Here is a 26,916-nt window from a genome sequence, read left to right on the forward strand (position 1 = left end):
AATTCATACAAACACATGGATATATGTAAATATGTATGTAAGGATTCGCACATGTTAATATATGTCATATCTCAATAAAAGTGAAAAAAAAGATTAGCTTTCAAAATATTTACAAATTTTGAATTTGTAGAGCTCAGCTAAGTAAAATACTTCAATATTCTTTCACTAAGGAGCAATATTCCAGAACTTTGTGGTATCACACTCTTGTCTTCTTGCCAGGTATCAAACCCTTCCTTACCTATTTACAATGTAGTAGTTTGACTTGAAAGAATGCTCATTGATAGAGTTCCCCTCGTGGCTCAGTGGTTAATGAATTCGACAAGGAACCATGAGATCGCCAGGTTCGATCCCTGGCCTTGCTCAGTGGATTGAGGATCCTACGCTGCCGTGAGCTGTGGTGTAGGTCACAGACGAGGCTCAGATGCCGCGTTGCTGTAGCTCTGGTGTAGGCTGGTGGCTACAGCTCCGATTAGACCCCTAGCCTGGGAACCTCTATATGCCATGGGAGCGGCCCAAGAAATGGCAAAAAGACCAAAAAAAAAAAAAAGAATGCTCATTGAGTTTAATAATAATAATCACCAAATAATTTTCTCCCACAAATACTGAAAACTACTTGAGGACATCAAAAACTCCAGTATCTATTTCTTTGTTTTGTTTTTCCATTATAGCTGGTTTCGTGTTCTCTCAATTGTCTACAGCATGGTGATTCCGTTCCACATACAAGTATACATTTTTTTTTCTCACATTATCATGCTCCATCATAAATGACTAGACATAGTTCCCAGTGTTATACAGAAGGATCTCATTGCCTATCCATTACAAAGGCAATAGTCCAGTATCTATTTCAGATGCAAGAGAAAAGAAAGGACAAACCCAGCATTTCAAAGTTCAAAACTACTGCCCTTATCAAAAAATGAAATGAAGGTAAGTAAAAATTGAATCTTCTTTTATGATATTTCCACCTCAATTCCTTAATCTGACTGTGCTTGCTTCTCTTGCTTGAATCAAAGAACTCTACTTTCCCACTTATTAAATACCAGTCTCAAAAAAATACTGTGCTTAGTTTGAGATTTCTTTTTGTTTTTAACCACATAAAGGAAAAATAAAAGGGTTTCTTGACCATAAAATGGAAAATATTTCACATGCAGTATGACATATTAAAAAATATAATGAGTAGTATTAATGATTAAATGTTCAAATGACATTTAATGAAAGTTAGAAAGTTGAAAATGACCAAGGAAGAGCCCAAAGCAGAAATAAGAGAACGAAATGAAAAAGAAGTATGTTTTCTGAGGGGTAGGAGGAATGATAAGATAATCTTCCAAATGATATTGAGAAACAATGTATAGCCAAACACCCGAAGGAATGTAAGTTATTAAAGGGAGAGATCAGGTTTTTCCTCTAGGTATTCCTATGCTGTTTTTGATACCAAATTAGATTACCAATTTAAGTTTCAAAATCAGATGTAAATGGGCCTCCGGCTGGACGTAAACCTATTTCGATGAATGCTGAATAAGCATATTTTGGCTATTGCAGTCCAAGACAAATACATGTTCAGAATACATAAAAAGCAACACACAAATTGATGTCAACATTTTGCACTGCAACGAATCTTCTCTATAGTCTTTTATGTGTAAGCCTCCAATAATGTGTGATAATTATAAAATTTAATTGATAACGATAAGAAAATCTGCAACTAAAATATCACTGTAAATCTAGATTGAAAATCACAGCAGCAGTCGTGATGGTTTTAGATTTATTTGAAAATATAGCTTTAGTCCCATATTAGTTCTACAGCGGAAGCAAGCCTGCTTTTGACTCAAGAATCACTGAAAGGGTTAACTTGCCATCCCATGGACCCTATTACTGGCACAAGAAAAGAAAAAATAGAAAAACAGAAAAATTGGAGCAGGGAAGGAAAAAAGAAGATAGAAGGAAGTCCACTGTGGAGAGGGGTGCAGTTCCTCTAACGACTGCTCTATATACAGCCATGACCTAAGTTTCTATCTTACCCTGGGTCAAAAGAAGAAAGTCAAAGCTGTAATGATACGGAAGTCAACTGAAACATCTTGACCTGGTCAGTGATGATCACTAGCACTAAACTGAAATATTAAAAAAGCATCCCTAATGAGCAAGATTGGAAGAAATATTTCTACCCAGATTCTGAAGCTGCATAGTATATTAGAAAGACGTCCAATCACAGATTTAAAGAATGTAAATCTGACAATTCAGCATCTTCTTAACTGCATCTTGAATTCATCTTCTGATTAAGCATCTCCAGGAAGGATACTGACTTCCAAGGAAAACTTTCCTATTTGGGGATTGCCTTATTCATCAGAAAATTCTCATTATGTAGAGTCAACATTGCTGCTGAAATGTTGAAATTGACATGTGGGCTGGAACCTTGAGGGGCTCTCTATTTCACTCAGTAATATACAATTGCCAGTTAGCTGCAATTAGTGTTTGGCCACACATCACACAACATGGTTTGAAAATACCAAAGTAGAAGAAGAGCTTAGGAAACAATTTTGTAATCTCTAAAAGTTACTTTGTTTGAAAATTAAACGCATTTAACATTTATAAGTTCTAAAGGAGAGACTCAAACGTGGGGTTTGAAATCTCACTATACCGCCGCTCAAGGGTTTCACGGGCCTTCACAGGTCAGACAGTCTGAAAAGAGCAATATTTTTCATAATTCTGAGGACAGGGAAAAAACCCATTGTGTTTCATAAAGATGCAACAGGGCAGCCACATTTCCTCCCATGCATGAATAATGTATGATCTGCAATGTTATTTGCTAGACTGTCTAATCACCAGCATCTTTCAAAATGTCTATATAAGCTTTAGCTCATTAAGAACAAACATGTTATCTGTATAAAAATATCACATACCTGTGAACACTCAGAATAAAATTCTGCCGGATGCCAATGCGCATATCAAACTGACATGGGTAAGCTAACTTCTGTCCATTTCTCAAAGATACAAATATTGGGAAAAGAAATACAGAAGAATTTTATTTCAGTTTCTGAAATGCATTCATGCTTAATCAAACGCATGCACGCACACACACACACACACACACACGCACACACTTTATCTACCTAGTACCAAGAAAGAATCAAGGGGCTATGCATCCTTTTAAATAGAAGTGGAAAAAAAACTTAACAGAAACAGAAGTGGCTACTTAAGAAAGCTTTTAAAGCAAGGTTTCTTCTATTAGAAAAGGTTTTATAATCTTGAAAGGGGCTTCCATAATTCATGAAAGAATAATAAGGCAAAGTTACTTTGTGCAATCATAAGCTTGCAATGTGATAAGACGACAAAGAAGAGGAGAAAGGCAAAAGTAAGTTTCTGATAGGTACTAAAAACAAAATACGAGATTAAATTAAAAGAGTAGTAGTTTAGGACCAATGCTGTTTAAAAAAAAAAGGAAATTTCTAAATTCACCTTTTCTATATTTTATCATTTAATAAACACTTTATAATTATGATAGAGGTAAAATGATGTTAAAAATAGTTTGCCACGAGTTCCCGTTGGGGCTCAGCAGTTAAATAACTTGACTAGCATTCATGAGGACACAGATTTGATCCCTGGCCTTGCTCAGTGGGTTAAGGATCTGGCATTGCCGTGAGCTGTGGTTTAGATCCCAGACGTGGCTCAGATCGCAGTTCCTGTGGCTCTGGCATAGGCTAGCGGCTACAGCTCTGATTGGACCCCTAGCCTGGGAACCTCCATATGCCGTGGGTGTGACCCTAAAAAGACAAAAAGACAAAAAAAATTAAAAGTAAAATTAAAAATATATATATAAATTAAAAAAAAATAGTATGCTGGAATTTCCTGGTGGCTCTGTGGGTTAAAGATCCAGCATTGTCACTGCTGAGGCATGGGTTCAATCCCTGGCATGAGAACTTTGGCATGCCACAGGTGCGGCCAAAAAAAAAAAAAGTATGCCATCTTTAGGTACAAAGGAAAGAATGACGTATTTCAATATCATATTAAAAATAATTTCCTTTATATTTTTATTAATATCTGATTAAAAAATTCGCTTCAAATCAACAAGTATTTGCTAAGCACTCCTGTCAGCTTCCTATTCATTCTTTAAATAAATATTTATTGTTTATCCCACTTATACAGAAGACACATCTGAACCACTATCCTCTCTTTTATTTTGGACATAACGTTAAGAAAAGATCCCAAAAAGGGAAGATAATGAAGGGCAGAAATCCAGGATGTTACAGGAAAACAGACCTGGAGTTTTGAAGACTTAAACGAGTCTTACCAAATTCATTCCTTTGTTAGTATCAGAAAAAGTAGAAAAGAATTTTTGTGCTAGAGTAGGTTTATATGTGTGTGTGTGTGTATACATACAGACACACATACTACAGAGCAGGTTTAGACTAATATAATATTTAATGCATATGTAGTTAAGTGATTATCCCTGATTTCTTTTTTGTCTTTTTAGGGTCACACCCACGGCATATGGAGTTTCTCAGGTTAGGGAGAGGTTGAATCACCACAGCCACAGCAACACCAGATCTGAGCCACGTCTGCGACCTACACCACAGCTCAGGGCAGTGCTGGATCCTTAGCTCACTGAGCAAGGCCAGGGATCCAACCTGCACCTCACGGATACTAGTCAGATTTGTTTCTGCTGCGTCCCCATGAGAACTCCCCGGATTTATTTTCTGTTCAAAATGGTTAAATTTGTTGGCCAACTGTATTACAAAGCACAAAACAAACCACAGGTCTTCTGCAAAGCCATTCATCAAACCATACCACTTCTTGAAGAGAAAACAGCCATCGCTAGCTCAGCCACAACTATTTAAAAACTCATCTATCTGCAATGTCACACAGAAAAACTCCTTCATCGCATCTTGGGAGGCTAAAAGCATAATAACATTCACTTGACATCTGTGGATAATACTGCCCAAGTTGGCTATATAGCAAAGACTTACTTTCCACTTCAGGAGAAATAACTGTTAGGCGGGATAGAGGATTTCACTGTACCAAAGAGGGGAGTGTTACGGGCTTCTCCCTTAAAAAGAGGGCTTCCTGAGAGTCCAAACTATAGTAAGATGAAGCCACAGAAAACAGTTTTTACTGGGAGCCATCACAGCAAGCTTTCGAAGCCTTTGCAAGTTTCAGATCTAGTCGCCAAAGGTTCTTATAAATGTAAATACAATGTCCTCCGTGCTGTTTAAACAAAAAAGAAGGAATTTGGCCTTCTTTACCCTGTGTATATGCTCTACGCCTCTTTCCCATCATGTGCACCAGCGACATCCATCCCCATTCACAGTTCCTTGAACCTATTCTTCATCTTCCTTTTGATTTTTTTTTTTTTTTTTGGCTTTTCACCACTGCACCTGTGGCCTATGGAAGTTCCCAAGCTGAAGGTCAAAGCAGAGCTGTACCTGCAAGCCTACAGCACAGCCACAGCAACGCGGGATCCAAGCTGCATCTGCGACCTACACCAGAGCACACAGCAACGCAGGATCCTTAACCCACTGAGCGAGGCCAGGGATCAAACCCGCATCCTCAGGAATAATGGTTGGGATCGTTACTGCTGAGCCACAACAGGAACACTGTCGACTTCCTTTTCACCCACCATAACCCCTGCCTAGGTCACTCTCCCCAGAGAGTCACATGGGGTCCTCCCTCAATTCATTTTTAAGTCTCATCAAATGCCATGTTCTCGGCATGGCCTGCCCAGTTCACCCCATCTAAAATATCATGCCTCTACTTCATCCGCCATCAAGTCCCTAAATCTTCGTTGTTCTTCATGCAACTATCACTACCTCATACTGTTTGCCATGTATATTAGTTTATTTTTTTATTCTGACTTTTCCACTAGACTAAATTCCACCAGGGAAAAGTTATTGTTCGTTAGATGGAGAAGACGTGGCACATAGTAAGTGCTCAATAAATTTTATTCAATGGATGACTGGAGTTCCTGCTGTGGTGCAGCAGACTGAGGATTTGCTGTTGTCTCTGCAGCAGTGTGGGTTCAATCCCAGGACTGCTGTGGTGGGTTCTGGATCCAGTGTTGCCTCAGCTGTGGCTCAGATTCAATCGCTGGCCCAGGAACTTCCATGTGCAGCCGAAACAAAAAGGGGAGGGGGATGAACGGATTTTTATTAGGAACAACTGTAACAATGAATTTGATATACCTCTGATGAACCAGTATTGTCAACAGGTGATATTATAAGTACCATAATTAATAAAACACACAAATATAAAATTGTTACTCACAATGGTCATTGACTTTGGAAAGTCACTTTTAGGAACATGTTAATGGCATCATCTATTTGGGAGCCTTACATTGCTCCAGGCTGGGTTTCGGCCACTTCTTGACCTCCTAACTCCAAACGCTCCTTAGCCATCACGGGTATTTCAAAGCTATTTCACAACCAGGTCGTGGGTAACTTTGAACCAGTTCCCTCCACTGCTGCTAAGTGGCAGTTTCTACATCTGACAAGATTAACTTTTAAAAGTTATTCTTCTCCGTAATTACAGACAAATACGATTAGGCGGTATGATTGCAATTACTTGCTGTTCCCACTACTGTTTGCACAAAGCAAGGCACGTGAGATGTTGACTATCACCAAGGCTCAAGTGGTCAGGAACGTTTCATCGCCCCAACTGACCCAAAAAACCAGTCTACTCCTTACTGACCAATAAATATTTCATTTTCGGTTCTACCTAGGAAGCCTCTAAGTGCTGCCCAATTTAACGAAGTGTGGCTGAAAATAAATAGTGAGAAATGTTCACGGTCCGGATGTGGAATATTCCAGTTGTGTCCAAAGAGAGGAAGCATCAGTCACATTTTTGCAACTTTAAATACCATCGTCATCCCCCATGCCTCTAGTCTCTTACCTCTGCCAAGTCACCCCAAGACCGCCAACATCTGCTCTTCAATTTTCTCATAAGAAACATACTTTACAAATACAAAGTGCTTATTTCCCTCAAGAGCCACACGTCTTTTAAAAGCTGGTTGAAGCAGATCAGCAAAAGAAACAACACTCTGTCGTTTGGACTTTTAAATTTTAAAGGTCAGGCCTTTGGAGTCCCTAAATATTATAAAAGCATTTCTCAGTCACAAAAATCATAGAACTCAAGCAAGAGAAGACAAAATTCAGACCAACCAACCCTTGTATTTACAGCTATGTAAAAACTCAGACAAACAGTGATTTGGCCAACGTCAACGGTAAAAAAGTGTCACACCTACACACCCCCACCCTCTTTCAGTGGTCTGTATCCCCTGTATCATGCAATTTATACAAAACTCCTTTCCACTGCAACAACAGCTCCCAGGCTAAAAGAACGCCTGAGGCCCTACGGGTGGGAGCTTAATGGTGGTATCCTTGTTACAGGAGGCTAGGTGAGGACACAGTAAAGAGACTTCTTTGGACCCCTGTGTCATCATCTCTGACCTGTCTTGGCTCTGAACACTTGAAATTTTTGTTTCCGAAGTGATGATGGGCTGCATTAAATCCCATCCTCTTTCTTTGATGATTCCCTGTTTAAAACCCAACGTCTAGGTGTGAGACGGGGCAGATGCACCCATCAGATGTGTGACTTTGGCTTCATCAGTAACACTCCCCACTGATGTGCCTAATTGTTTTGGAATGAGCACAATAAAAAATGCATGAAGAGAGAAAGATAAACCTAAGGCTATTTCCTAAATACTTTGGTTAGATGTTGTAATTTAGATTTTTAAAGGGGTAATTTTTGTTGTGACCTATTTTTTGTTACATGAAAGAACTGCATTAATAAATCTAAGGTGCAATATAATCTCTGTTTTTAGGCTTTTAGAGAATAAAGAATAATGAACAGTTAAAAAACAAAAGGAAAACTAAATCTGCACTCCTTCCCCTCAAAACCCCACAAACAGCAGCCACAAAGTAATTTCAAATTTCCAGAAATGGCTAGATTGTATATTAATTGTAATTAAAATTACCTTTGCACAGTAAAATGAACACTTTTAGTAAAAGTTCATTTATACTTAGATCACAGCTAATAATTACTATGAAGTAATTATTCAAAAATAAAAATATTCGTAAAAAAAATCTGAATGCACGTCAGACCTAGACTAAAGAAAGGAACTATGTCAAATTTCAACATTAAACTAACATAACTTTCTATGTCAACTATATTCTGATAAAATTCATTTTTAAAAATAAAATCTATTTATTAGAGTAAACCCATCCATTCCTCTTGAATGTTTCCAGAAAAACTAAAAAAAAAAAACAAAAAGCAAAAAAACCCCCCCAAACCTCAGCAAATATGCCTGGGTGGGGGGGGAGGGGAACCAGTCCCATCATTTTCTGGGTCTATATTTTGGTGAAGCATTTCAGAATCTAGCTAGGCTTGGTTCGAAATCTTTTTATTTCAATAAGCTTTTGTTCATTTAGACCCACAGGCAGAAAAATTGATTAGATGAACTTTTATCACCGAAAGCTTACATTAAGGATTTAATTGCACACAACGTCTTGTTACGCTAAGTAAAGCAACAAGATAAAGAATACTATAACCCACCTTTCCAAAACTTTACTTCCTAAAGACAAATTGCTGGTTCCTTAACTGGAAACAAAAAAAGAGTAAGGAAAAGAAATAAAGCCAAGGGGCCAAAAGAATTAATGGGTGGTGGACCAACTGGAAGTTGGTATATTTGCCTCCAGAACCCCATAGGGTTTCCTAATGATGAGACTGCAGTGGTTATGACACAAGTACAAGAGTAAGTTTGCAAGGTTACCAGATCTGGGACCTTGTACAATGATATTGTAGGAGGACAGTATAAACAACTGCTAAGAATATACGAAACAGAATAATGGGAATCTGCATTTCAGTGTTTCCAATAGTGAAAACCTCTAGGTTGCAAAGAATGCACAGCCAATTGAATAAAAAATATGAAAATATTTTAAATAAATGAAGAACAAAAAAGTTGTATTCATGGAGTTCCTGTCGTGGCTCAGTGGTTTACAAATCCAGCTAGGAACCATGAGGTTGCAGGTTCGATGCCTAGCCTCACTCAGTGGGTTAAGGATCCAGCATTGCCGTGAGCTGGTGTGTAGGTTGCAGACCCAGCTCGGATCTGGCATTGCTGTGCCTGTGGTGTAGGCCGGTAGCTACAGCTCCAATGAGACCCCTAGCCTAGGAATCTCCGAATGCTCTGGGTGCGGTCCTAGAAAAAAAGGCAAAGAAAAAAAAATACAAAGTAAAAGGTCGTATGCTAAGTTTGAGGAAAACAGAATACACGTGTTGCTGGACAAAGGGGAAGAGTAGCAATGAAAAACGAAGGACCCACACACTTCAGGGTTCTCTCCTCCAACAAAAGCATTTGAGATGACCCTGAGAAAGTGGGAGACAACAATGACGTACCGTTTCCATTGGTGTTGGCTTGTTATAAGAGCCAACTTGTGAGAAGTCCCTTCTAAACTTGCTTTTTGAATACAATGTAAGTTATAAATAAAGAATACTTACTATAATCAATTAAAGAGAATTTGGATGGAAAAATGATGTGAGTCCCTCCATACAAGTAGAAACACATTAGGAGGCTACCTACTGGGTAACAGGATAGGTGACAGCTCAATAAGGTCGAACTGGTTTTGAGAGGCTGTACCGATTTACACACTGGGTATAAGAAATCCCATTGATCCACATCTCCTCCAGTAAGTGGTGTTTTCAAGCTTCTTAATTGTTCCCACTCAGACAACTACCAAGTACGTACCTTTAAGGCAAGGATTTGATCTTGTTTCTTTTGTTTCCCCAGGACCTGGCATAGAATCAGAGGCTGATAATATAATCTGTGAGTAAAACCGAAGGCATCTCAGATTTAAACCTAGATAACCTATGGGGGTTTCCATTTTTAATTTCAAAATGTGTGGTTTTCAGTTTCTCTACCCTGTCTCTCCCGATATATTGTCTTTTAAATAGTAAAATGTAAAATCCCTTTGCTTATAACAAGCATGGACACACACACACAAAGCAAAAGACATTCCAAAGGATGGAAAATTATATCGAAACCTATTATACTTAAAGAATCCCATAAAATTGAAAGTCACTATTTCTTTACTAGAGTCCAAATCTAATTTAGAGAAGGAAAACATGTAAGTGCTTACTAGACACTTGAATGAAGTGTTGATTATGAATAAATGAATGAGTATAGGAGAAATGAGAAAGCTTTATAATTGTAAAAATGAAATATTCTATGTATGATAATGCATGCTGGTTCTTCTCATTACCAAAACTAAACTTCTAAACTTTAGCAGAAACAATAAATCCAATAGTCAGCCAACAATGAAGTGTAAAAACTGAAATTAAAACAAACCAAAAAAAAAATAAAAATCACTAAGAGATCTTAGTTATTTTAAGTTCCACAAGCCCATTATGAGTTTTCAGCTAAGGCCCTATAATGAGTTGGAGAAGCAAGGTTACAATTTGACCCAATGGCTAATTTAAAGTCTATAATGATCACCTGCTTAGGAAGGAATTCACTTACCTTGTAGATCATATAACTGTCTTGTGACTCCCCCTAAGAGTTACACAAAGAATGATCAACTACCTGCATTACCCAACAAAACTTTCTCCAGTTCTAATCAATAATAAACGAAAATACTGAATGAAAGTAGAGACCAAACATGCAAATAAAACTAGTAGCATTATCAAGCCTTAAAACGACTCTCTAGGAAGCAACATAAATATAAAAAAGGGCTTGTTAAGAATACATTAAACTCTACCTGAAATGCACTTTATTGTGTGAAATAAGTATTTTTTCCATTCTCCTAACTTCCCATTTAAAAAGAATAAGTTTATGCAAAAAAACCCAAACTCTTGAAATGTGCTTATTGACGACACAGCTAAACAAACTTCCAAAGGGTCTTCTTCCTTAGTTCAGAGCAAACGTAAACCTAAGGATTTCATTTACTGAAGTCATAGTGTAACCTGGTAGTAAATTATGGCGTTAAATCTAGGTTAGAAGATGCCTATAATGATTAAGCTATCTTCTCATTTTCCTAACAATTAGCAACACCAACTAAGTAGAAATCAATTGTAATTGGAAAAGCGAGCAAGTACTAAGTGAATTACCAAAGTCAGTTGATATTTATGAGCACTGTTAGTCAATTTTGGAATTCTATATGCTGTATTTATCCTATATATGTATTATATATATAAAATGAATTATGTATATTAGGTATATATGTAAATCAACTGAATTAATAGAGGAATAATTCTAATTCTCTTAATACCATGATTCTTAACTCATCTTAATTTACTTGCTGCAAATTTTGCTAAAACATATTTTTAAAGTTAGTGACATTTCTTCACAAATCTCTTACTTTTAATTGTGTGAAAGTCAGGTATTTTTTGTAGTTCAACTTATATATTTGTGTTCTTCTATTTAAAACTAACTGGGTAGGGAATTCCCATTTGACTCAGTGGAGAAACAAGCCTGACTAGTATCCATGAGGATGTGGGTTCAATCCCTGGCCCTGCTCAGTGGGTTAAGGATCCGACATTGCTATGAGCTGTGGTGTAGGTCGAAGACATGGTGTTGCTCTGGCTGTGGCACAGGCTGGCAGCTGCAGCTCCAATTTGACCCCTAGCCTGGGAACTTCTATATGCTGCAGATGCAGCCCTTTAAAAAAAAAAATTAATTGGGTAAAATGTTCCACTACAATGATTGAAACTGGTTATGTGAGTAAGAAATTTGAATTAAGCTAGTTCTAGTGATAATAATTTAGGAAGTGCTGGATAATGAGAAGGTAGGATAATTCCAGCAATAGATTGCTTATGTTTTGGAAAAGTATATACACTATTGTCTCTGGCCAATGCAGTAGCATTTGTTTGACTGTTATTCCAAATGCCTCAAATATTATAGGAGTTACCTGAGAAAGTTAATACGGTGATCTGAAGTACTGAACTTCTAATGAACCCAAGAGTTTCTCCTCCACAGCATGAAAATGCAGCCAAACTAAATACTAGTTCGTCATAGAGACAACATAAAATTAAGTTGCAGATCTGTGTCCCCAGAATAGCCCTTTTTGTTATACTCGAAAACACATGAGACTTAACATTTCTTAACCTTTCCTCGGTGGGCAGTGCAGCAGCGGTGCGAGTTGTAGGCACATTGTTGTGCAACATCTCTGCGACTTTTTCATCTTGTAAAACTGAAACTTAATAGCCATTGAACAACAACTCCCGACTCTTACACCCCCCAGAAAGTATCCTTTTAAAGATATTTGGGACTCCGAACTTTTTTAAAATGGAAGCACCACTGATTCTTATTTTCTTAAATCATTGTTATCGCAATAAACTGAGTAGATTTCATTCTAATCACCATCATGTTACTCTTCAATATATATTTGAATTGATACAATGTCTTTCAGTTTTTATACATCGCATGTGTTCAGAGACCTGCCAATTCGCAAGAGATATTTGAGTCATTAGGGCAATCAGTGAGACAGATCATGGGTCTACAATTTTTTCCTGCAAAAGGCCAGTAAGGAGGCTTTGAGTGCCGTATGCGTTCTGTTGCAAATATTCAATCCTACAACTACAGCATGAAAAGAGCTATGGGCAAATTCATAAATGGATAAGCATGACTGTGGCAATAACAATTTATTTACCAAAAAAGTGACAAGCTAGATTTCTCCTGTGGGCCACAGTTTGCCCATCTCTGAAATAGTTTAAGAGGGGAAGGGAGAGACAGTGACAAGGAGCAGGGCAGGGAGTAAGAAAGAAAGAAAATCAAATAAATGAATTTATGAAGCATTAATCCTCAGAGAAAGTAGCTACTTAGTAGAAATGACCTTGTTTTTCTTTTTTCTTTCTTTCTTTCTTTTTTTTTTTTTTGGTCTTTTTGCCTTTTCTAGGGCTGCTCCCTCGGCATGTGAAAGATCCCAGGCTAGGGGTCTAATCAGAGCTACAGCTGCTGGTCTATGCCACAGCCACAGCAGCTCAGGATCTGAGCCACGTCTGCGACCCACACCACAGCTCATGGCAACGCTGGCACTGAGCAAGGCCAGGGATTGAACCCAGAACCTCATGGTTCCTAGTTAGATTCGTTAACCACGGCGCCACGACGTGAACTCCAGGGATGACCTTATTTTTCTATTGTTGAACTAGATTGTGAAGCCTATAAAATGGAGCAAGTTCTTTTTATGACTTATTTTAACGCTGACTGACCTACTGGCATTCAGTACATCAGCATAAATAATGAAAAGGTTGATCTTAAGCACATAGGATTTGACTTACCTTAGTAATGGATGGAATATGACAGTAATATTTCTAGCTCCTGGTTTGCAGACAAATTTTGTTCCTCCACCTTCAATTAAGTTGTCATCAGGACCCCCTTTTAGAAAAAAAATAAATAAAAGGGAGATTAGCTTATTAGAACTTTTATAAAGAAATAAACCAAGGCTATCAGATGGATGTGATACTGTCATAAGGAAGACCATCTTTGAAAGCAACTGCCTTCAATATTTACAAAATTACTGTGAATGACTTGGATATGGCAGTCTTCCTCATAAACAAGCTATGGATAAGCCTGTTCACTCTGGAGTGACAGCATGGAAGCACTGTAAGAATATTTGCAGAAGCGCCCGCTGTGGCTTAGCAGTAACAAACCCGACTACTATCCAGGAGGATGCGGGTTTGATCCCTGGCCTCGTTCAGTGCGTTAAGGATCTGGCGTTTCTGTGAACTCTGGTTTAGCTCACAGAAGCAGCTGAGATCCTGCACTGCTGAGGCTGTGGCATAGGCCAGCAGCTGTAGCTCTGATTGAATCCCTAGCCTGGGAACGTTCATATGCAGTGGGTGTGGCCCTATAAAAAAAAGACCAAAAAAAGAATATTTGTGTATTTGAGGAAATAATGCGAGGGTATACCCCAATTAAGGTTAAAATGTTGATCTCTACTAACCAGTGTCAACCTGGGACCGCACAACACATGAAAACTTTGGAAGGAAGGGTACCATCGAAGCTAGTCCAGGGCTAAAAAGGTTGGAGCAGAAACCCATCTAAACCTAATGATATTTCATCAAATCTCCGATACACAAGGTACTATTGCTATAAGGAACACTAAGAAAAATAAAATCCTGCTATCAGAAGTATATGTTTCCTTATTACTTGAATCTTTTTTTCTTACTGAAAGTTCTTTACTATTGAAATATATACAACAAGGTTAAATCACTTAGAAGTAAATTGAAGTCCTCATTCAGATCTTTAAAACAAAGAGATGTTTAGCACAAATCTCTCATACACATATAATGAGGAAATTTAAGAAAAGTAGTTGGTTAAGGTGTTTTTGTTTTTGTTTTTTTTAGGGCGCACTGTCGGCAAACCTACGGGTCGAATTGGAGCTACAGCTGCTGGCCTACACCACAGCTACAGCCACAGCCACAGCCACGCAGGATCTGAGCCCTATCTGTGACCTATGCCACAGCTGACGGCAACGCCAGATCCCCGACCCACCGAGCGAGACCAGGGATGGAACCCACATCCTTATGGATACTACGGATTCTTTTCCACTGCACCACAATGGGAATTCTGGTTAAGGTATTCCTCAAAGCATTTAATGTTCAGACCCCAGCTCTTCTGAATGCCTCAGACTTGCCAACAGCTTTGCTTTCTAAACAGTGTCACTAAGTGGAAATTCTTTTTTATACACATATTAATATAAAAATCTTTTTTTCTGCTTTCTTATCATTGCTCAGTGATAACAGTGACATGTTAGATCGGAAATCAGAATCAAAAAGAGAGAAGACAGATATAATAAATATTAAACTCATGAAATGGAGCCTAAAGTGGAAAACTTGCCATGTGCATTAGACAAGGAGTCCAGGTAAAAAAAAGCAATCACAGCTGGTTAGTCCATGAGCCCATTCCTTTGCTGTGGTTTACAACGGGAATGAGAGATTTTAAAATCTACTGGATTTCTTAAAAGAATACATTCAGCATTTCCTCCAAGCTGCTCATATTCATTCTGAGAGGTTAACTGTGGATATATGTTCCTGATGCTCTTAGAAGGTTTAAAGAGAAGGTGTTCTAACACTAACCAAGGCTCATACTCTTTCCCCAAATGGTTCTTAAGAGGTTCACTGGTGGAAATATTGAAAAAGTCAAGATGTGAAGAATGACCATTCAGCTCATCCATACTGAGGCAAAACCAACTCATTATGTCTTTTTTTTTTTGTCTTTTTTCCTTTTCTAGGGCTGCTTCCTGCGGCATATGGAGGTTCCCAGGCTAGGGGTTGAATCGGAGCTGCAGCCACCAGCCTACGCCAGAGCCACAGCAACACGGGATCCGAGCCGCCTCTGTGACCTACACCACAGCTCACGGCAATGGCGGATCCTTAACCCCCTGAGCGAGGCCAGGGATCGAACCCGCAATCTCATGGTTTCTAGTCGGATTCGTTAACCACTGAGCCACGATGAGAACTCGCTCATTAAGACTATCTTCTGGTCAAGAGCCATTAAGATGCCATTGATTGAAGATATATGCTAACTTCGGGGTTTCAAATGTGAAAAAAAGGTACATTTTGGGGTGCTGGGAGAAATTCTCCCCTTGCTTCCCACTCCTCATGGTCCTTTCCATTAGAATGATGCTCAGTTAAAGTAATCCTGGCCTCTTCTCCATCATTTACACACTGAAGTTAGTGAGATAACCCCTGTGGCAAAACTAAGAAGAAAAAGCTGGGCATACATGGCTCAGCAACCTCCTTATTCCACTTTAGAAACCAGGGCACCTGTGTAAAGTCAGTGCCATCTAAGTTTAGCAACACAAGTCCTGTTCTGTCACAGAAATACGAAGCGATCCAGCACCTTTTGTGACTAAATTTGTCTAATTTTGTTTTTTTTTTAATTTGTCTGTTTATTTGTTCATTTGTTTTAAGGCCACACCTGTGGCACATGGAAGTTCCTGGCTAGGGGCTGAACTGGAGCTGTAGCTGCCAGCCTACACCACAGCCACAGCAACGCCAGATCCGAGCCGCATCTGTGACCTACACCACAGCTCCTGGGTAACACCAGATCCTTAACCCACTGGGCAAGGACAGAGATTGAACCCACATCCTCATGGATACTAGTCGGGTTCTTATCCCACTGAGCCACGTCAGGAATTCCCAAATCTGTCTAATTTTAATGTTCAATTAGCAAAGTCATTCTGCTCTCAAACTAGGCTACATCATTCAGTCTACTTTCTGTTGACATAAAAGTGGCATTTCATCTTCCATCCACCTCCTAATATTATTTCAACATAGTGTCAGAATTCTGAGAGCAAAGGCAGATGCTATTCAACAGACTTCCCCAAAACCCTAACAATCGACCCCTACAATACTGCATTTCTCTTTCCTAAGTCAAAAGTTTCTTAATTATAGTTCTTTGCATGATGCCCAACATAACTAAATCTCATCTGATTTATTATCTGCCTTAATGGTCTCAGAGGTATCTTGGAAATTGACTGATAAAAACATGTGAAGCTTTACAAATCCATAGCCTGGATCATCAAGACTTCCCGGAGGCATCTGAGTCTAGACAAATCCCATTTGGATCCCTTGTTTTCACCAACTAATCAAAGGATGGTTTTTCTTAAGAAAAAGAGAACATATAATGGCATGTACAGCTCTTGATTCAAAAATCACAGGCTGTTTGTTCTCATTTGGAAAAAAAATCCATCTTGTATTATTATATTTGCATCAGCAATACTGGTGTTCGGCCACATTGGTAGCTTTGCTCGGTTAAAAGGAAAGCAGAGGGAGAGCATCGAACTACAACAAACAGCACATTCTAATCAAATTCCTCCTCGGAAGGTCACGTGGTGTGGCTACAGATGAAAAAAAAATACAACAGAATAAAAATATCTTCCTTATTAACACTTCTCTAAGATCATAAAATCAAGTCAGAATTGAGTCACCAGGGATGCGTGATATGTGCAGAAGAAAGCAGGTTGTACTCTGCACTCCAGGAACAATGTAAATGACAGCCTATGAAATAACTAAATCTGCCCATAAAAAAATAACGCACTAATCTACTCAACATGAGCATACCTTGAAAGGACAGATGTGAGCTGGACTACATCATCTCTAAGGGCCTCTAAAAACTCTGATTTTAGGTACTCAATAATTAAACACAGACCTGGTTAACCCAGCTCCAGAACACTGAACGCACTGTAGGCACGACCTCCTCAGTGCCTCGGTCCACACTGGGTTCTACCTGGGGAGCCCTCTCCCCTTCCACCATTCCTTTAGGGCCCCCTCTCCCAGTGTCCGCAATTCCATTCCCGGTGACTCCGCGTAAAGCAACCCCTATGACCTAACACAGGTCTCTTCGGTTACCGTCATTTGTTTCCTAACTCTTCCGTGACTCCTTCCTCACGTGGAAGGTAACTTCCGGGAAAGTATTTATAAAAGCACAGGTTGTGGCGTGACTGAAGGAAGACATGACGGCCTAACTTAGTCGGTTGGTATTAGAATCAGATATGCAAGGCCACGTGCAAGCCCTCGGTGAACTGCCAAACACCCAACCAGTGTCAGCAGTTCTGCCTGTGTCCCCCAAGCCTTGCAGGCAGTAGATGTGCTCCATCAACATCTGCTGATGACAATCAAAGATAACGAAAGGCAAAGACGCGATGCCAAAAATAAGGCACAGAGGCCAGTGGAAATGTCAGTGAGAGGAAGATTTGGCTGTTCCAACACACTGTAGGCCAGGATGGGCAAGGATATGAAGCAGATATTGTACATTGTAAGGTAAGCGGCATCATACAGTGGCTACAGTGACAAAGAGAAGAGAAATACATGGACTCTGGGGTCCCATCATGGCTCAGCAGAAATGAATCTGACCAGTGGCCATGAGAATGTAGGTGTGATCCCTGGCCTCTCTCAGTAGATTAAGGATCCGGAGTGGCTATGAACTGTGGGGTAGGCTGGCAGCTACAGCTCCGACTGGGTCCCTAACCTGGGCACCTCCGTATGCAGCAGGTGCAGACCCCACCCCCGGCCCCCGCAAAAAAAAAAAAGGAAAGAAAGAAATACGAGTACTCTAATAATCATCTGCAAGAGGATAATTAAATGTTTAGAAAAATCACAAACGAAAATAAGGCAGTTTCACACTTTTTGTGACAGCAAAGGAAGTTTTCTAAGTAAGGTCATTAAAATGGATGACTGTAGAAAAGAAATTAACATTGTAATGCATCATAATAATATACGCTTCCTTTTAAAATAGGATCTTTTTCAGAATATTTACGTGCTGTGAGCTCTGGTTCTTTTTTTCTTTTTTTTTTTTTTTTCATTTTCATTTTAGGGCCGCAGGTGTGGCATATGGAAGTTCCCAGACTAGGGGAAACTAAAGGCATGAGGAAGGACAATGCATCAAGCTAGAAACTAAGAGTTTCACTTGCTCTAAATCCCTGCTAGCTACATGAAGGATATTACCGATTCACACAGTAGGGTTAAACAAATTAAAAAGAAAAGATTGGGCAACATTATTTAAAAAAAAAAAAAAAATCTTGGAGTTCCCGTCGTGGCACACTGGAAACGAATCCAACTAGGAACCATGAGGTCGCAACTTCGATCCCTGGCCTTGCTCAGTGGGTTAAGGATCCGGTGTTGCTGTGAGCTGTGGTGTAGGTCGCAGACGTGGCTTGGATCTGGCGTGGCTGTGGCTTTAGCTGTGGCTGGCAGCTACAGCTCTGATTGGACTCCATATGCCGCAGATGCGGTCCTCAAAAAAAATAAAATAAAATAAAATAAATGGAAAAGAAAAAGAAAGAAAGAAAAAAATCCCCTCTATTCCTCAACCTGCAACCAAAATTCCACTCTCGGGAACATGGTATACTCTTCCATTACCAAATGCCATCAACAGTGCATTTGATGTGATTTCCTCTTTGCAGAGCACAAGTCCAAATCTAGCTTCCTAAAGTAGTAACAAACAGCACCAACCCAGTGAAAACAGTCTTGAAAATAAAGCTGTCAGAACCCAAAGCAAAGGCCACGGCCAAAGACCATATGGCCTGGGAGTCTCTATTCTCTGAGGTTTATTCTAGTATTTTAATATTCTGGGAGAGAACCAAAACCCACCTCTCCTTGCACGTACCCCCCCCCCCCCCCCGGTAACCAAGTAACCTGGGAGCCACTGTCATGACCATTCTTAAGGAACTCGTCGCCTGATCCTGAGATGAGCAGGGGGAGGGCGGGGGCCTCTCCCTTCCCCTTCATTCATTATGCTTACAGTCTAATCCCGGCTGTCAGAGGCCAGGGGACAGGCACCAGAGAAAATGCTGGATGATGATGGATGGCTGCAAAGAAAGGGGACCTGACAACAGTATTACAAGCCGAATATCTATTGTACAGGCAGGAGGGGAGAAATGCCCCAGTCATATTTCCTGTTCCTAATAAGGACGGCAATGGCTGACAGGCTTCCTCGGACGACTGGCAAAATGCACCAGGGCCACCCAATGGCTGTGGGGGTGACAGCAATTTAGTGCTCCTGGGCTAGGTCCTTCTTTTAGTTTAGACTCCACCTGCGTATCAGCAATGAGCTCAGCAACGTACTTAGTCCCTGCTTCTTCCCAGCTGGACCCTGATGAGGTTTCTAATGAACACCATCACATTAATAAATCAGAAAGCCCAAGTCTCAGAAAGAAACGGATATTCTCACTGAGAAGACTACGGTATATTGCAAAGAATCCCAAAGATCTGGGTCAGACCCCAGATCTCTACTTGCTATTAGTGTAAGTGTGATGAAAACACCTAAATACTCTAACCCTCAACTTTCCCATGGATAAAACACAGATTGCAAGAAACTTGTTCAAAGTGGTAATATTTATGTAAGATAATATACTCTAGGGCATTCAGCACCCTGTCTGAGATCCAGTACATCTCAAAAAAAAAAAAAAAAAAAAAAGGGCATCTACTCTTTCTTTTAGAATTACCAAGCAGTTAAGGATCTAAATGATCTCTCTCACACACACACAGACACATACACACAATTATCACTGGAACATGAACTAAAAACCAAAAGGTTCAAATTTTAAAAAACGTTACCCTCGCTATCCTGGTGTTTAGGCAACACCACACCGGTCAGTATCATTAATGAGACCAATTAAAACACATCTGTCTTATTTGGTGGGGGGAAGGGGAAACATCATTGCAGTGAAAGTTTAAAAAAAAAAAACTACTGGAGAATACTTATAGTCTGACAAAAGGAAATTAGTCTTTCTCTGAATTTTTCAATTTAAAATAATCAGTATTAAATGCATAGATGTTAAAATTATGAATACTTTGTGTCAGGAGCTTAGATGAAAATAACAGAATTTGATGGTCACCTGTGTTAAGCCACAGAAAGCCTTATGCTTCATCTGACATTTTTAATGTGTTGTGGATTTAAAGTTGGCCTTTCCACACAGAAAAGAACCAGAGTGAAGGTGAACCTTTTTACAGCAAATATTTTGCTTCATAAATTCTTCCTAAGGATTATGAAAGTGCACACAGTACAATAAATATGGAATTCCTGCTGCATCAATAAATAGGTTCTTTAATTGGCTCTAGGAGCCAGCTGAGAGGCCTAAGAATTCCCTGAATTCACAGCTGTCCCCTTGCCAGAGTGTTCTTTTAGATTAAGGTCTTTAGCAAGTGCCTATTCTTAGAGCACAAATTATCATCATGACTTAATGCTGTTGCTGCTGCTACCACCACCTCCAAGTTTGTAACAAGGGTCTGTACATGAGCTTGGTGTGAGATTAAGAAGAAAATAAAGATGAAATACTTCCCTTACCCTCAGATGACTTACTATTACAGAGAGTCAAGCCAATCAGGATTGGCGACGATGACTTTCTATTGCTATTGGCTCTAGGTAGAAAAATCCAAGCAACTAGCCCCTTTGAAAAAAAGGATCACCTCTTACCTAGGGTATAATTATTAATAACAACACTGTTCACATAGTGTTTTCACAGATGTACCCCCGTGCCTAGGATAATTCTGGCACATAATAAGCACTTGGTGAATGTTTGTTGAATAAATATGTGAATAAGCATGGACAGCACAAGGAACTATATTCAGTATCTTGTAATAACCTGTAACTCAATCGCTTTGCTCTACACCTAAAACGAATACAATATTGTAAATCAACTGTGCTTCAATTGAAAAATACATGACTAAGCAAGTGAACAAACAGAACATGGTCAAGAATATCTCTTCTGGACCAAATTCTAAGCAAAAACCACATAGAAACAAAGAGCAGTTGTGTTTTACAGCAACTATACTCAGTTGAGGAATCTGTTTCCATCAAGCGCTGAAAAAGTATATTAAGATACTATTTGACAGAAGACAATCTCCCAAATAGACACAAATTTGTCGTCCCCACCATAAGGGAATGGCTGGCCTGTATTTCATCGCTCAATCACGTTTTACTCTTGGGTGGCTCTGATGTTGTGCTGTTGATAATTAAGACAGGCGTAAAGCATCACACAGGGGATGGGAAGAAGGTCACGAGGGGAAAAGGGGATTGGTGTTATTAAACATTAGCTAGGAAACTGGTACTGGTACTCACTTAAGCCTAACAACAGCCCCATAATACTATTACCTAACGGAGATGAGGAGACAGAGGTTCATGGAGGGCTTTGGGGGATGTGTCTTGCTCAAGGTCACACACGTGGTAGGTTCAGCATTCAAACAGTATTTTCCCAACTGCATATACTACAATGCGTTTAATACCATTGTTCGGTCCCAAGAAACTCACAGGTTGAATCAAATGATGTTGATGATGGGGCATACAGCGAAATCCTAAAATAGGAAGGAGTAAACCCTGCTTTTACCGTGGTCTGACACATAAAATGCATCTTCCATGTAATCATCACTAAATACCAGAGGTGGTTTTCCTAGTCAATGCACAAGAAGCCTCTCTGACCAAAAATGGAAGAGAAGCTTAAGATAAACAACCTTCTAGGGATAAAACCACATAGAAAATGTTTCCGGGGGGAAAACACATTTAATGGTTCAACTGAAGCCAGAAATGACACTTGCTAATACAGTCCCAGCACAGAACCTGGAAGTCTACTCCCCCTTCTCCAAACTCGCCACTAGGAGATGTAACGACCCCTCCAAATCTAAACTGCTAGGGGAGGGCTCCTTGGAGATGCAGAATCCTGAAGGCACAAAGACAAGAAAGGGCTGGGGGCTCGGGGGGGGGGGGGGGAATTGGGATAGTCTACTTATAGTACTACTTAACACACTGAAAGAAACTCTTTTTTTTTTTTTTTTTCTCCCTTTAGGTAAAAAATTCTAATAGCCCTTCCTGGCTGCTTCTTTTACTGTTACTACAGGTCAGTTCTATGTGTCTACTCATTGGAGACCCATACAATGTTTTACAATTGCTGTTTTTTGGTTTTGTTTTTAATTTTAGCAACAAAAGAAAAAGGGAAGATGAGAAATACATTTTTAAGAGTCTCAAAGTTCTCACAATAAAATAAGCAGTCCTAACATGTAAATGAAGCAAAGTTTATTTTTTCCTCTTTGTAAAACTTAAAACCTTGTATTTCTGCACAGTTTTACTGAGGTATAACTAACAAAACTGAAAGATATTTGAAGTGTACCTCATGATGATTAGCTCTGTGTACCCACCGTGAAAGGATTCCTCCATTCATTCACTCGTCCATAACATCACATATTATTTTTTCACAAGAATACTTAAATTTCACTCTCTTGGTAAGTTTCAGTTATAATATACTCTTGTCTCTCCTTCTGTTGTCCTTGGTAATTCTTGAAAATCCTGAGCATGAATTTGGGACTAATACTCATGAAAAACACTCTCTCTCTTCTGACCTGCAATCACCCATAAGTACACATAAACCTGGCAAACCTAGTGAGAAAACCAAGTGATGCTGGTGGGCTCTTTCATCCTCAAAACTTACAAGGAAGCTGAGATGCCATGTGTCACTCAGGATGCCATTCATCCTTCTCACAAGCAATGGCAGTCATTGCCAACTGGACCAGAATCCTCCTGCATTCCAAGTAGCCCCAACAGTTGTCAGGAGTTGAAGCTTAACATCCCTGCTGCGGGCAAAAAAACGTGTCTCTTTCTCCACATTCTTCCTTCACTGGGATCCAAAACCAAACCCAAACAATCGAATAAACAAAAATTGCTCTCCTGGGCATTCTGTCAGAGGACTTTTATCATACAAAATAGGCCTTTCAGGGGGTACCATGAAGAAGCAAAGAAATAGGAGTTCCCGATGGGTACATTCAGGCTAATTTCCTTAGTGGGTGAGTGGTACTGAACCGAACTAATCTTTGAAAGGACTGGAAGAAAAAATATTGGTGACGAGTTCCTGGATAATGCTTCCATACTGCTAAAGGCCCAGGAGAGAGAACATAACTGGAATTTATAGCAACACCATATAATTATGGAACATTCTAGGGCAGAAAAAAACGTGTGAAGGAGAGAGACTTTGAGAGTCAGAGGTAAGGATTTACCAGCTGGATGTGTTAGAAGAACAGAGAAAAAAAGACTTGAAGGTTCTGGTAGGACAAAAAAATTCAGGTGATTAACCAGAGATGGGTCAAGACTGGATAAGAAAAGAAAGGCAGTTTGAAAAGGGCTTGAATGAAGAATATATATAGTGGAAGCCGACGTGTAAGCATCTCTCTAAGGTCAAAGAGCATTGAGGCTGGAACGAGAGTGAGAGATTTGCAAGGAATGCAAAGTTAAAAGAGAGGAACATCCTTAGAATTATACTCATCCTCACTTTCTCTGGGGTCACAACCACGGAGCCCTCCGTGAATGAGAAATGGGGCAGTGAATGTGGGGTCAGTTAAGTCTGATGCTTAGTAGTTAAAGAACTAGGCAGTTGCAAAGTTTGGGAGTGGGGTTAAGACCAAAGAGTGAAAGAAGTAAAGGAAATTCCAGGGGTCTCAGCTCAGAGGAAAAAGGCAAGTTCCTTTGGACTCTACCTAGCCACTCCCAGGAAAAAGGTGCAAGGTAGGGAGAGACCCTCTGAATTAGAGACTATCTAATATGAGGCTATTGTGAGAAGGACAAAGAATACACGCTTGGAAGCATAAAGAATAGTAAATATGTGCGTGTGCGGTATCATGTCTTTTGGAATTTTCAATGTGAGTAGCCTGCTCATATTCAAATGACTCATTTGAGTTTTGTTTCAAGGAAGACAATCTCGCCTAGATTTTTGGTTAAAGCCTGTGAGAAATTTTTCATAAGAAAATGAAAATCTTTTTTTTTTTTTTAATTTAAATTTTTTCTTTTTTGGCTGCGCTCATGACATGCAGAAATTCCTGGGCCAGGGATCAAATTCACACCACAGCTGTAACCAGAGCCACAGCAGTGACAACGCTGGCTCCTGAACCTACTGAGCCACGAGGGAACTCCAAGCAAGAAAATTGCTATTTTACACGTTAAGAATTGAATACATCCTAGCTCCTAAATGAGAAGTGAAACTCCTAATAATTATTATTGCGGGGTGATTTCTTGGTTTAAAAAACAGAAGGAAAAAAAAAACCCAGTTCCTTAATTATCTTCCTAACAATTAAGCAGAAGAGGTTATGGAAGAGAAGATGAACAGGAACAAAGTAAAATGAAGCAATAATTTTTAAGGTTAATAATAGCCCATCCTGGAGTTCCCGACGTGGGCAGCAGAAACGAATCCGAGTAGAAACCATGAGGTTGAAGGTTCGATCCCCTGGCCTTGTGCAGCAGGTTAAGGATCTGGCGTTGCGATGAGCTGTGGGGAAGGTCACAGGTGCGGCTTGGATTTGTCCTTGCTGTGACTATGTTGTCGGCCAGCAGCTGTAGCTCCGATTAGACCCTTAACCTGGGAACCTCCGTAAGCCATAGGTGCGGCCCTAAAAAGCAATAATAATAATAATAATAATAATAATAATAATGATAGCCCATCCTGACCCATCAGTAAAATGTGTTCGCCTGGAGCTCTTCCAAGAATATGAGTCAAACAAAGTTCCATTAGTAAGAGTGCTGACTGTTTCTGTGACGGAGTCTGCACCGGCATGCTCTATGAAGAACAAAATGTGAGATGTGAGCCAATTACCAAAGGATCCACAGTCACTGCACGCAGATTTTTAAATGGTTGATCAAAAAGGCACAAGGGAGCTTGAACTGACCACGGTTGAGGAGCATTCCTATCTTAGTGACATTACCCCCCAACTCAATTTAAGCTACATACGGAGACCACATTGATTCTTTTTTCTCTTTCCACTGTCTAACAGCTTCTCTAGTTTTAATTATCTTGGATCTATTAAACACATTTTAGAGGCTGGTGGGATCTATCTGGCTCGGAGATTCTCGAGTGCGTAACCTGGAGTCCCCACCTTACTTATCAAGCGTGCCTGGTTTCTTAGCCTAAAGTCCGTCTATGTCGTAGCATTTATCAACATAGTACTTCATTTCTTCTTCTGGTTGAATGACATAGCCATGTATGTATATGCCACACTTATCTCTTTACCAACTAAGGCACACTGGCATGCTTCCATTTTTTGGCTATTATGAACACACAGTGAACATCCATGTACAAGGGGGATGTGGACATATGTTTCCTCTTCAGTCTATAACTTGAACCTGAACTGCTGAGTCACAGGGTAAATCTATGTTTAACAGTCTGATGAACGAGTAGACTGTTCTTCAAAAGTCTATGCCCTCATGCTCACTGTTATTGTGTCTTTAAATAATTAATTCTTTAAGAGAAAAGCTGAATGTGTGTGTGTTGGGGTGGCTGTGGGGAGCACAGAGAAGAAGCGTTCAGTATTTTGATCTCCGGAAAAACCCTTCCCCCACCAGCCCGAGACCTCCCTCGGACTCCTCTGGGGTGGCCCTGTCTGTTTTGATCCTTGCAGAAACATGACTGGGTGAAGGCAGAGGCATTTGGGTGCTGGTACAACTGGGTAACTATCAGTGCTGTCTGCACTGGTTCATCACCTGTGATTAAAACAGACAATGAAGTTTCTCTCCTCACTCAAGTTTCAGACTGCGGGAGATTTGACTGTTTGTTCAGCAGTACTTGTTAAAGTATAGCAGGAGTGATAAGAAGGATGACAGGATACAGAGAAGTTCTCTCATCATATGAGCCCATCTCCATGCTGACCTAACACGTACATGCGACTAGTCAGGAGTCTTCTGATGATGTCTTGCCAGCTGAGCGGTAGATTTATGGTGCGAATAAGCACCGAGCTGAAAACAGATTGAGCCCATCCATCTTATTTTGCCTGTGAAATGGTCTACGATGGAGCCCAGGCCACTAGAAATGATTAGTGCATAAATATACTGGTTCATTGGGAAAAAAAAAACGGTATTAAATGCTGCCATTGCCTCCACCCTCCAAAATGTGCTTAAATCCAAGTACTGCCGAAGTTTGAAAGGGATTATTTTGCAGGGCTTGAGGGAATGGGTACAAGGTGTAACAGCTCCAAATGGCTATCACAAGTAAGAGAGATAAAGGCTTCTTTAAATACAAGTGACAAAACATGGTGGCATTCAGCTTACTGACAAAGATAATCAGTGCTGGCACCCAAACAGAAACAGTATTATTTCATGGCTCACTGGAAGCATCTGGATTCCTGAGGCACAGGTGGCTTTAAATAACTTTACCAGTCACTGTTTAGGTTTAATCAGCAACAGTCAACTTTCCAGGCACTCTGGGCAACAATTCTTGCAATATTCTCACAGAATTAAAATTGGTTTTCCAAGCCAGCTAAACATGGCTTCAGCAAGGACAAGATCAACACTCAGAACTTCAGCTGGCAGAGGCATTTTGTTTGTTTTTTGGTTTACTGCATATCAACAGAGCGCAATATAGGATTGTGCATGTCCAATGTTCAGCATATAACTCAAAACTAATCAGTGTTTTACATCCTACGTAGGCTCTCCATTCCTTGCGGCTCTCTATGTCCAATATACTTTTC

General features: G+C 39.9%; 1 protein-coding gene across 2 annotated transcripts in view; it reads right to left on the bottom strand.

Annotated features, from left to right (window-relative positions):
- Positions 1-26,916, bottom strand: part of EXOC4 (exocyst complex component 4) — an 808,154-nt gene that overhangs the window by 434,148 nt on the left and 347,090 nt on the right. For both annotated transcript variants that reach the window (XR_007132659.1, XM_047763590.1), the window contains exon 10: positions 13,255-13,351. Coding sequence is in view for 1 of the 2 variants with exons in the window: in XM_047763590.1 (XP_047619546.1) it covers positions 13,255-13,351 (97 nt within the window). In the remaining variant the exon portion in view is untranslated. The remainder of the gene's footprint in view (positions 1-13,254; positions 13,352-26,916) is intronic.

This window comes from Phacochoerus africanus, chromosome 16 (genome assembly GCF_016906955.1).
Source record: "Phacochoerus africanus isolate WHEZ1 chromosome 16, ROS_Pafr_v1, whole genome shotgun sequence".
NCBI lineage: Eukaryota > Metazoa > Chordata > Mammalia > Artiodactyla > Suidae > Phacochoerus > Phacochoerus africanus.